The sequence below is a fragment of the Magnolia sinica genome, chromosome 18 (assembly GCF_029962835.1).
Source record: "Magnolia sinica isolate HGM2019 chromosome 18, MsV1, whole genome shotgun sequence".
NCBI classification, from domain to species: domain Eukaryota; kingdom Viridiplantae; phylum Streptophyta; class Magnoliopsida; order Magnoliales; family Magnoliaceae; genus Magnolia; species Magnolia sinica.
Window position 1 is genome coordinate 38503740 of NC_080590.1, and position 11601 is coordinate 38515340.

At 36.3% G+C, this 11601-nt stretch overlaps 1 protein-coding gene and 1 long non-coding RNA gene across 2 annotated transcripts; one reads left to right on the forward strand and one right to left on the reverse strand.

Annotated features, from left to right (window-relative positions):
* Positions 1–238: 238 nt before the first annotated feature.
* Positions 239–1071, forward strand: LOC131233100 (uncharacterized). The gene is made up of 2 exons (XR_009165091.1): positions 239–359; positions 909–1071. It is a non-coding gene; the product is annotated as an uncharacterized LOC131233100 (long non-coding RNA).
* A 307-nt stretch (positions 1072–1378) lies between these two features.
* Positions 1379–3532, reverse strand: LOC131232358 (uncharacterized). Its single transcript, XM_058228589.1, has 4 exons — positions 3022–3532; positions 2807–2880; positions 2555–2721; positions 1379–1445 (listed from the first exon to the last, which is right to left on the reverse strand). Exons 1-4 carry the CDS (start codon positions 3035–3037, stop codon positions 1379–1381), a joined length of 324 nt encoding a protein of 107 aa, XP_058084572.1. The 5' UTR covers positions 3038–3532.
* Between the last annotated feature and the right edge of the window lie 8069 nt (positions 3533–11601).

Genomic DNA, 11601 nt, shown 5'->3' on the forward strand with positions numbered 1-11601 from the left:
GATTCCAGCTTACCCATAAAACAAAAGAGAAAAGAAAAAGTCATGAAATATAAAACTACAAAAAATCCTCCGCGAACAAAAGAATTACTTAGAGAGTGTTTGCTGCAGGACTTCCTCATGAAGCATCGGTTCCATTTGCAGCTTCACAATTGCCAAGGCAGAAAAAATTCAAATAATCTTGCAGCACATATGTTTTCTCTAGCCCAATCTCTTCCAAGGCCTTATAAATTATGTCATACATCATTCGCATTGTTTTATTCTGCAAGTCAATATTTCAAAAAGAATATATAGATTGGTGTTGCTAATATCCAGCACTCAATATTGCAAAACTAGCTTAAGTACAAAAGTAATTGGGGCAAGTCTCTTCTATCTGGATTTTTTTTATGAGTTGAAATGAGAGCCTCTTCTTCCTACACAAGTGAAGCAAGAACACAATTCCAAACTCAAAAAAAGAAAAACCATTGCATATAGAAAATGCCTTCTGATAATTGGCTACAGAAAAATGAAGAAATGACAAAAAAGAAGCTTGGAGTGAAAATAAGCCTACCTCAAGTCGTACAACGTGTTGTGCCTCAGCCCTGGATATTCAAGTAGAAAACCGAATGACAGCTAAGTTCAGTTGACATGAGCCAGCCAAGTAATGCCAATTATGAAAAAAATGAGTTGTGTATTATGAAAAAAAAAAAAAGAAGACAAAGCCACACTTTCTGAAAATAGAAATAGTGCCTAATGTTATTCTGGTAAATATCGTTGTGTACTAATATGTGGTCAACATAATTGCATTTTACAATATTTCTAGGGATGTCAAGAGACCAGACATGATCAAAATTTTGATTTCACATGGCTCCAGCCTAGCTCATTGACAGCCCCAACCATTTCTAGCTCTTTCTTAAAACTTAAAACTGGAGGTCGCTTCAGAATTAACCAAGCAGTATGGTTTTCTTAGCTTTAACTTTTCAGAAAGCAAGGATCTTATAGTAGTTTTCGAAGAATGCAGAGGTTATTCATAAAATATTTTAGCCGTCTAGTTGTTGCCTGAAATGAGTTCATCTCATTTTTAATTAACTGTAATTTTTTTTATTTTTTATTAGACTTATGGTGCTCTGATACATAGTGAGTTCACGTTAACAATAATTTTGTATTAGAGTTCCTAATCTCTAAAATATAATTACTATTAATGAAATGAGATGAAATCATTTTTAGGCATGTAGCAAACAGGTTTGATACTGTTAACAGAATCCATGGCAATAGATCAGCCACCAATCTCAAATTTTCAGATTTTGGAATTCATTAAACTACACAATAGTCCATTTCAAAAGCTTCAGGATTGATTCTTTTGAGTTCATGTTTGAATGCAATGAAACCATGATGACAGAACTTAATAAACGTAAATCAACAAAGAATCACCTGAAAAGTATTCTAAGTGCTTCCCACCTTCACATAACCTGAAATATACAACAAATGAATCATGAGGATTCCAAACTACTATCTTTAATTTACCCAATTCATTTATCAGATCTCAAATACCCACACGAAAAATCTGTTGTGCCCGAATGATGAGCATGTACCTATGTAAAAATTTTTACAGTTCAATCGAGCTGAAATGTGTAATGTGAATGGTGGAGATTGATTAAAATCTACAATGACATACCAAGGAAACTCTTATTTTTCACTACATCAATGAAGTTTAAAGCATAACCTATCATCCATAACTAACCGTCCTGACTGGGAATAGAAATAACTTGCCATTGGAAGCATAAAAACCTCAAAAGTTTTTATGGATGGCATCATAAAAGGTTCCTACTTACCTTGGCTGTCCAACATTTGCCTTCGCCATTGTGGATGGCGTCAATCAATGCAATGTAGTTCTAGTTCTTGATGACGTTGTATGGGCCATCATGGATCTCAACTTCAATAGTGTAGCCTTATCTAAGTCTTCTTCATAGAATACATTTGCAATTAGAAAAGGAAAAAAAAAAGAAGAAGAAAAAAGAGGCAAAGTTAGTGAGTTGTTTGGGAAAGCAGATATTTTCACAGATGCAGTTGGATGATGAGATACCACAGATTGAGGAATCTATTAAGGTAGAGGTAGTGAGTTGTTAGGGAAAGTAGAGATTTTCATTTGCAATTATATATATAATCAATTGCTTAGATTCAACCTCCAAGGTTAGTTTTCAGGTTTGTTTCTAAATTCTTTTACAAAGAGATGTCGTGTGCTTGTTGCTTCCATAAGAACATATAGGGTGGTGATTGAATTACATAGCTATTTAGATTGGTGGAATGATCATAGAGTGACTCAAGGTGACACTAAGTAATGTCCATTCCAAGTCAAGATTGCATGCATTTCCAACATGATGTATGTATAAAAAGTGGTATTATGAAATGGTGGCTCTTGAGTGCCAGTTATAGGAGGTTTTAGGATCAGGCATGCGTTATGTGCCATTTTGGAATGGTATGCAACATTAAAGAGCTTCATCATCTCTGAAAAAATATTTTTTATTTTCCTTTGATAAGTATGAATAACAAATTTTGATCGTAACAAGAAAAGGAGAACAAAATTTTGAAGTTAGAAGCAAGATCGAAGTAAATAATGTTCTGTTTTAGAAAGATAATATTTTCAGAAAGCACAAGTTCACCAACAAGAGGAGAAACAGTCAACTCATGAACTGACAAACCTTGCAATTTTGGAATCCTGAGTTGCATTCGTGAATCCATCAATTGCTAAGTTCAAAAAACACAAGCCATAACCAAAAAGAGCATTTGGATGATACTCCACCAGCGACAAGGAGAGTGCATACATACTCACCTGTCTAGCAATTCTACTGGTTGAATCAAGGGTCCTTGCTTGCTCATCTGCTGCTCCATATAGAAATACAGGGACTGCATGATTTGTATTAAGGAACATTAGCAAGTGGAATAAAAAGTTTGAAGAACTGTCTAGGAAAACATGATTTAGAATGGCTCATTCATAACATGGTCTTCTGCACACATAGCAATCCCTCATCGTTATTTGCTATAGACCTCCTTTCTGCAACATACTCAGCACCAGTCTTACCCCATGGGATCTCTTCAGGGTTCCTAAAGATTTCCACTGAATCAAGCAAATTTTAGTGACATGAGATTTCAATTTAAGGCAAGAACACGTAAAATGAAGAAATTACAGAGATATAAGCCACCATCAGATCAGCTGGGCTAATTCCAGTTGGATCATCCAACTCAACCCATTGATAACTTATAGGGGTAGGACAAGTTGACTAGGGCTCAATCCAAGCCCAACCCATTTACTTAAAATTGTTAAGTCCACATAATTAGCAAAACTATGTATCCCGCAAAAAAACAAGACGAATGGATGAGATGAATTCAATTTGCAGTTGACGGTGATTAAACAGGAGAACTAAGTAGCATTTTCAATTGCTTCAATGCATTTCAACACAGTAGCCTTGTTCGACATTTCTCCCACACACTCTAAACTCAAAAAGCTTCAACTCAAACTTGCCCAATTTCACCCAAAGAAAAAAGAAAAAAGACCAAAGTGATCAAATATAAACATTTTTTGAGATTTCAGAAAATGAACAGTCATGTTGGATGCAGATATACTGTAATTAGAATGCTCTCCAACCAAAAAAGTAAGAGCCGTTAATAGCTTAACAACCAAAATCCCATTACTTCCCAATCAAGCTATAACCATTTAATCTTAAAAGCCTTGGCCTCGACAAGTAGACATGAAACAACAAATGTTACTGGATCATATGAATCAACCAATTACTTGAAAAGGTTAGTTATAATAAATTTTCCAGGTCAAACCAATGGGGCATCACTCATTTTTAGTCATCCCGTGTGCTAATAACCTTAACATCAAATAAATATTCAGTAACAAAAGTCAAAATAAACCAAATGCATTAGGACCCCAAAAATCTTCAATCCATCTAAAAGGCAGAGGTATCAAGTAAATCAACCAGCATTATGATCTCATCTTCAAACTTTGGTCAAAAAAATCAAACTCTTCACTTCAATAATACTTGCATTATTCAGAGAAGATTTGGGGTTGCTTCTCAGCAATGGAATCTAGCAGTTATATGTCCTTGGCTACCTGCTCATCAACAATGCAGGTGAACATGGATTTTGTATTAAATTGACATTGACATTGACAAGTTAAAATCAAAGATACAAAAAACTGGGAGTGTGTTGTTCCTGAAAGGTAGACCTGCATAAAACCATTCACCAAAGAAACAAATATTTTACACCACCTTCAAGCAATTGATGAATGAAAAATAAAAAATAAAAAATCCTTCTATGCACTTCAATTACGCCCTGCAAAAACCAAAACAAGCTTAACTTAACCAAAACAAGTATATTGTGTAGTTCACTGCTGCCAAGTCACAATCCCAAGATTAGATTGGTTGAACAATCCTAATCTCTGATTCATAGACATTTGTTTACCAAAATAGGACAGTTGGAGATTTTCCATTTTCACACCAATACTCCCTGGTCAGTCACTAATCTTTGTTTGAATTTCTTTTTCTTTATTTATTTACATCACCATCATCATCATCCTAGTCTCATCCCACCACAAAAATAACAGGAAAATAGATGAATTACCCCAAGCTTATGAACTCCGTAATGTTGACATTGGGTGCAAGAACAAGCTATCATGAGGTGGGTCCAATTGCACAGTTGCTCTAGCCTAAAATCAGGCTGGTCAACTCATCAGGTGCGTCAAAATGTTAGAAACAGGTAGTCTTCTTGGGGGCTTAGAGAAAAGAAACTCAAGGCTGGAGATTTTCTAGCCTTGAAGAGGTGAGGCTTACAAAGTTGAGCAAGAATACCAATGGCTACCAGAAAACATCCACCAACAAATGTAATAGCTAGCATTCGCAATGATGAAAGAGCTCCTCTGCCATAAAATAAAATAGCCATCTAAAGATTAGATGTTGATGTTAACAATGCATATTTTTTCAATGTCATTATACAGGTTCCACTCATCACTCAATGCTCAGACCTTAAGAAGAAGAAGAAGAAGAAGGGAACTTCAATACCTTACTCTTTAATAATTTTGAAATTTCTGAAACCAACCCAGATGAGAGTTGTTTATTAGGGAGGGTGTACAAATCTTCATAATATAAATCTAGAATTTTAGCCAATCCAGCCTGAAAAAATCATGAGTAAGCATTAAATCCAACAAACAACACATTAAGCTTTCATGAGAATTCAATCTTTTGAAATAGCATTTTATTTGCAAAAGAACCATGCAAAAGTTTATAAACTGAGCTGAAGCCTCTCATCAACACTTGTTCAAAATTCACAACATGATGCATAGCAGACAACAAATTTCCACCTTTGACCACTAAAAAGACAATGCTAGAATTCTTTTTTATAGGTTAAAAAAAATGCCAACATTCTCTTGAATAGTTGCATAGTGCATGAAGCAAAGCAACAACAGACTTAGGTGTGGGAGTCGGGAAGTGTCTACTTCAAAATGTTATCAAGTATCAGCATCTAGGAAGTGGGAGCAGGAGCAGGAATTTGAAGCGTGACTCAAAGTGGGAAGAGCACCTGGTTAGAACTCAGAAGAATCGTGCAACTAAGCCCTCTTCAAATAGTTACAATTTAAACAATCCAATGCCCTGTAAGACGACAGAGCTTAAACACCGCTGGAATGCAAGTAACAAAAATTTTGATGTGGAGCCAGCATCATTTGATTCATTAATATAACCTTGAGTTTAATTCTAGAACTCAAAAGAACATATAAAACATGTAAAGAAGCAAACTATTGTGATATAGCACATCATCGTATGTAATGGGCCAGACTCCATTTAAAATGGTGGTGACTACTCACATGTGGCACTAATGCAAAACTATCCAAACCACGAGCCCCACTATGTGGAGCATGTCTATGTAATCATGCAAATCAATCAGCCAGCATATGCTCCACATATGTAGTTGAGAGGATTTGTGGTGTGCGACGCATGATGCTGCCATCTTTAAATCATGATAAACAACATTGGGAAGATCTGTTCTATTTGCCATCTAGAGAAAAATATCTACAACTCAAATAGTTTCTATACATAGTAGCATTCAAGGAATAAAGCCATATACACACAAGTGGGCCCCAATGTAGCACTCATGGAATAAAGCTTATTCTACAAAAACTTGTAATAACTTTTATGATGTGGCAACCTTGATGGATAGTAACCTTGATAGATAGCAACAACTTTGATGGATAGTAACAACTTCTATGGTGAAGCTGCCTTGATAGATAGGTTGGATGCCATACACACACAAGTGGGCCCCAATGCAGCACTCACGAAATAAAACTTATTCTACCAAGACTTGTACAGGAACAGTTCTTAAGACCCTTCATGTGTACAAGATTAAGTTTCACTCATTTACATCAAATTCATAGATCTCAATCTCAGAACACACACTGCTAGTAAAGAATGGGAATGTATTAATGATTGTTCCCTTCTTAGAGAAAAAGAAAAGGGCATAAGATGCTACTCAAGAAGCTTTTGCACTAATTTCTTTTCCCTCTACTTTTATCCTACAGCTCATCAATTTAAATCCCACCCAAGTGTCATAAAGACTATACAATAAAACCATTTTAAGGGTTTGAAATAAGATAAAGTTAGCAATTTGGAGAACTGACACCTACATGCAGGGTACCACAATTTGTGGTAACTTATGATCATTCCCCCATGACACTTGTGTAGGACAACAGTACCATGAAAAAGGTAGGTCCCACGACAAAGATCGCCTGGCAAAAAAAATAAAAAAATCAGGCCAGACCAATCATCAAGTGAGATGCATGATTGACACCAATGAATAACTGGACTGACTCAACATACAGGGATGACCCACCTAATGAGAGGATCAACCTGATTTCCCAGGTAGGCAATCTTCATGTTGGGGCCTATCTTTTTTGTAGTACTGATTTCCTACGCAAGTGGCTTTTGGCAGTAAATGTGGTACAACACCTTGTTTGTAACCTGTTTCTGTTTATCCAATGCATTTTCATGTAATTTACCTAAATGAGAGGAAATTTATAAGAAAAAAAAAACATTAGCACAATGCTACCAAATCAAAACCTTCAATCAAGTGAACCCAAGCATGTAGATGGTTGTTGCTCATCAAAGGAGCAAACATTCAAATTGGATGTGGACCATCGACCTTTTTCCTTTATGGCCCTCTTTTTTGTACATTTTGGCCCAATTGATGATAGGACCATATTGATTTTTGGGTTAGAGTATCATTTGCGGGCAGACATAATAGACGGCTTGGATGCATGTGCTCCAAGCTGGCATGTATGGCTGGATTTAAGATAAAATCCAATCGATTGTAAAATAAAAATAAAAATATCAGTTCAATTATCTTACCATTCATTGAATTGAAAATTGAACGTTTGGATGCTTTACAATCTGGAAGCTGCCCATATATAACTTTTCTCCTGCATACACGGGCCCTTGAATTCCTGCTATTCCCCGAAGTACACATTATATAAAGATAAATAAATAAATAAATTATAAAAGCCTACAATCCACTTAAATTTGAATATATATGGGTATCATCTTGAAATATCATCATGATTCTGATGTAGTTCTTGCTTTTATGATTCTAATCATTTGATCCATGTCTCATGGAAAATGGACGATTGTAACAAAATAACCCCATTCAACTGGATGTTGTAGTGGATCTTCAAGGCAACAAGAGATTAACCTTCAAAGCTTCATGGCAATAAGCTAACTAATATTCACACACCCCATACAGAGCTTTTGCTGCTGCTTCTACAATATCAGATGGATGTTGCAGCGGCCGGTGGAAGTTAGAGGGAGAGGGAGATCGAGAGAGGGAGGGAGAGTGAGAGAGAGAGAGAGAGGGAGATCGAGAGAGAGAGAGAGAGAGAGAGAGAGAGAGAGAGAGAGAGAGAGGGAGGGAGAGTGAGAGAGAGATCGAGAGAGAGAGAGAGAGAGAGAGAGAGAGAGAGAGAGAGACTTTCGGTAGGTTATTACAGGGAGGAGAGAAGAGGGGAGAAGGGATTTGGTAAAAAAGAGGTGGGAGAAGAAGAGGCGCGGATTAGGGGAGAGGCGCGATGGATTTGGGGATAGGCACACGTTTTGGATATTTGGGGGACAGCGCGAGCGTTTTGGATTTGGGGATAAGGGCTTTTAGGGTTTTTATTTTTTATTTTTTAATTTCAAATCAGCGGCGGTGGCCCGTTTTGTACACGGGCGGCCACGTAAAAACGCCCCTCATTTCATCTACAGTGGCGGTTTGTTGTGGCCGCCTTTGATAAAAATGCCCCTAATAACTATATTTTTTGTAGTGAATTCTCTGCCAATATACGTTTTTGAATTTTTAAACTTGCGACTTCAAGGCGTATGTGTTTTCTCTTTAAAGATGGTGGCATCCTATCAAGTTTTTATGCACGCTACATTGTGACTTGGCATGAAGAGCTGGTTTTAAAGATTACGTTAGTCACACATGGAATCCAAACCTTCTCAAAGTTAGAGATATTCTTAGGTTTCAACTTAGTTGTTGCTTGCATTGTTATTAATCATTAGATTTAGGATTCATTTAGATTGATTGTCAGTTTTTTAGTCTTTTTTCATTAATTGTTTAGCCATATGGTTTATTTTGATTTGTTGAGAACACATGCAAAATTGTGATGGCAATTAAGTTAATAAAAGGCTCTCCTAATAAAAAGAGTACAGTCTTTCACTTTGAAAAACATTCTGGTTGCTTTGAGGTTTTTTTTCAATTGTCGTGAAATGTGTTGAGAATTTATCTCATAGTGGTTAAATTAAATAAAATGCATGAATTTTAAATTTTAAATGAAAGTTCATTTTCCTTTTAAAATATTTCAAAAATTGAAAAAATGAATTTTCTTTGTCCCATATCACTTAAAGATAGAAATTTTTTGTATTTAGCTTACTTGAAGAAAAGAGGAAGAGATAGCTTGAGTTGCGTATTCCACTACTTTACACACATGCACATTGGCACAAGTGCATTTATATACACGGGCGAGGGCGTGGGTAGTGTGGTTGTAGAGGCACTAGTGGCACACATTGCACTTCACATGTGCACATTATGTTATGAGTAGTCGGTCTAATCCGTTCGTTAAAGAGAACAACTGAAAATTGATGCTAGATTTTGCCAATGGTCCAAAAACGGTCCATTCTCTCAATCTATATAAATTGGACCCCTCTAGGTCCAAAGCATTTAGAATCAAATTGAATAATCTCTTTTATAAAAACAGATTCTTTATTCTCCTCTTCTTCTTCTTTTTTTCTTTTAAATTTTTTTTTTCTAAGTTAATTGTGTTTAACAAAATTGAATGTTTGAACTCATTAAGTTACTAAGTTCGAGAACTAATTGAGTCTGCCAAAGATAACAATTGTATTAGCGGAGTTCCTATGGTGATCCTTTTGTGATTGATGTACACAAGACCAATTAAGGCTTGTTGTATCTTGGAAGCAATTCACCGGCAACTCGCTAGCAATCTTTAATCACTGACGAGAGGGGACAAATCATTCTTTAAGGACAATGTATCTAATACGCTCCTCAGCTTAATTTTAGTCAATTTTATTTTTATTTTTTAGTATATAAAATTATTATTTTTTAAAATTTTCCAACAATCTTAAAGAATGATTGAACATGGATACCGAAAGCATTGTATCAGGAGGAAAACCCCCCCTTACTCAAGAGAGGAATAAGGCCATGGAGCAGTGGTTGGAAACTTTCCAAGCCATTGGGGAGGTCATACTCTATACAAACTTGGAAGAACCTATTGTTGTGGGAGTGGAAAACTTAGAAGCCTTAAATATCCCCAACAGTGCAACACACAAAACAGAGACTCAAGCTCATGACGAGTCGAATGCAAAAGGTTAGAAAACTCTAGGCTCAACAGGTAACATTCTCCCTACTAAGGTAGATATAAAATATTGCTCAGTTATGTTATGTTTGTTCATAGCTAGACTGGTTAATGGATGAAACAATTGGAATCCAGAGAAAATTTTTAAAATTTAAACTGCCAGGGTGGCTAACTCAATCCTATGACGAGGAAAGAATCTGCTAATTGGGCTAGGATATTCCGATCTAGATTAGAAGAAGGCTCCCCAATAAGGCCCCAAAGGGGCAGAGTAGATAGGGACGAGCCAAATTAGTCGGCTTTCCCTTCCTAGGTGGAGGCATCTCCATCATCTGATAAGGAGGAAGCCATTCCTTCCTCCCCAATGGGAGAAGGGGCAATGTTTAGTAGATTGGAGCTCTTAGTCGACCTGTCCCCATACCTTATTTTACAAATAAAGGGAAGGGGTTGAGAGCCTGCTAATGTAGATGAAGCTTGCATTGTTCATGGGAATAGTGGTCCAAGCAGGGTGGACCTTAAAAACGCAAGAAATGAACAAAATATCAAAGAAGATCAAAATGTGGTTAGATAGCAGAGCAACAAAAAGGAGATGCTAGCAGAGCAACTGAGGCCTCCCTCGTAAATGTTATATTGTAAATCTAGAACCCAGAGTTGTCAAATTTTGTTATGCCAAATCATTTAGAATCTGTATCATATGTTGATGAGATGAATAGATCAACTTCGTGTACTTTAAAGTTGTCCAAGTCTTCGTCGAACTTCTTTATATATTTAAGTTGAAGAAGCATTGTCGAAGTTCAAGATTTCAAGCTCAAGTACAAGTACAAGTTCAAGGCTCAAGTTCGAGTATAATCTTCAAGATTAGTACCTTAAACAATCTCAAGAACTTAAGTCTTTACTGAAGCTCAAGTTTAAGATTTAAAGATAAGGTTCAAGTATTTCAAGTGTATGAGTTAGCAGAGCGAACAATGTTTCAATTGTTCAAACTCACAAACAAGGTTTGGATGACCCTAGATTGACCATAGGTTAGGTCATATTCATTACATATGCTATATCAGTCATTTCACAAGTTTATAGGTCATTTCCTTGACTAGTCTTAGTCTTTGTTCGACTAGTCCAAGCTTTGGCTCGACCAGTTGAAGAGTTTTTTGACCATTCTAAGGTTTGTTGTGAATTTTCAAAATTTTCTATTGGACCCTCGACCAGTCCTTGAGACTCCTCGATCAGTCGACCAGGCTCGACTCAAAGTCCAGCAACATATTTTGGTCCCACTTGACCAGTCGAGTGCATTGCTCGACCAGTCGAGCAAGTTACTCGACCAGTCGAGTACCAACCTTATCTTATCGTACCAAAAATTTTGAAATGTGGTTGGTCCTTCGACCAGTTGAATCGACCCTTAGACTAATCGAGAGAACAGAATTTTAACCTATAAATAGAGGACGAATCTCAGAGTTTTTTTATTCATTCCAAGCTAAATCAAGCCAACACTCAAAGAGATAAGTTCCTGCATTTCTTGAGCTATATTACACTCATTTTAAATCCTCTTTAATAGCTTTTGTTATTTGATTTTGTAATCTCCATTCAACTCTATTTCATTAAAGAAGGGAATTGTGATTTTACCCTCTTTGATATTAAAATCAAATCAAGCTAGCCTAGGTTAAATTAATTTAAAAATTGTTTATATCTATAACCTTTCATTTGTGAGACTGGACATTGGACATCTTCGTCTACATCGGATT

What these genes read in the sequence shown, in the direction of transcription:
- LOC131232358 (XM_058228589.1), bottom strand. An exon ending in CCAGTAGAATTGCTAGACAG is followed by an intron (nt 2,722 to 2,806) that starts GTGAGTATGTAT and finishes TTTTGAACTTAG; the next exon opens with CAATTGATGGATTCACGAAT. An exon ending in GCTTCTAACTTCAAAATTTT is followed by an intron (nt 1,446 to 2,554) that starts GTTCTCCTTTTC and finishes TGTATATTTCAG; the next exon opens with GTTATGTGAAGGTGGGAAGC.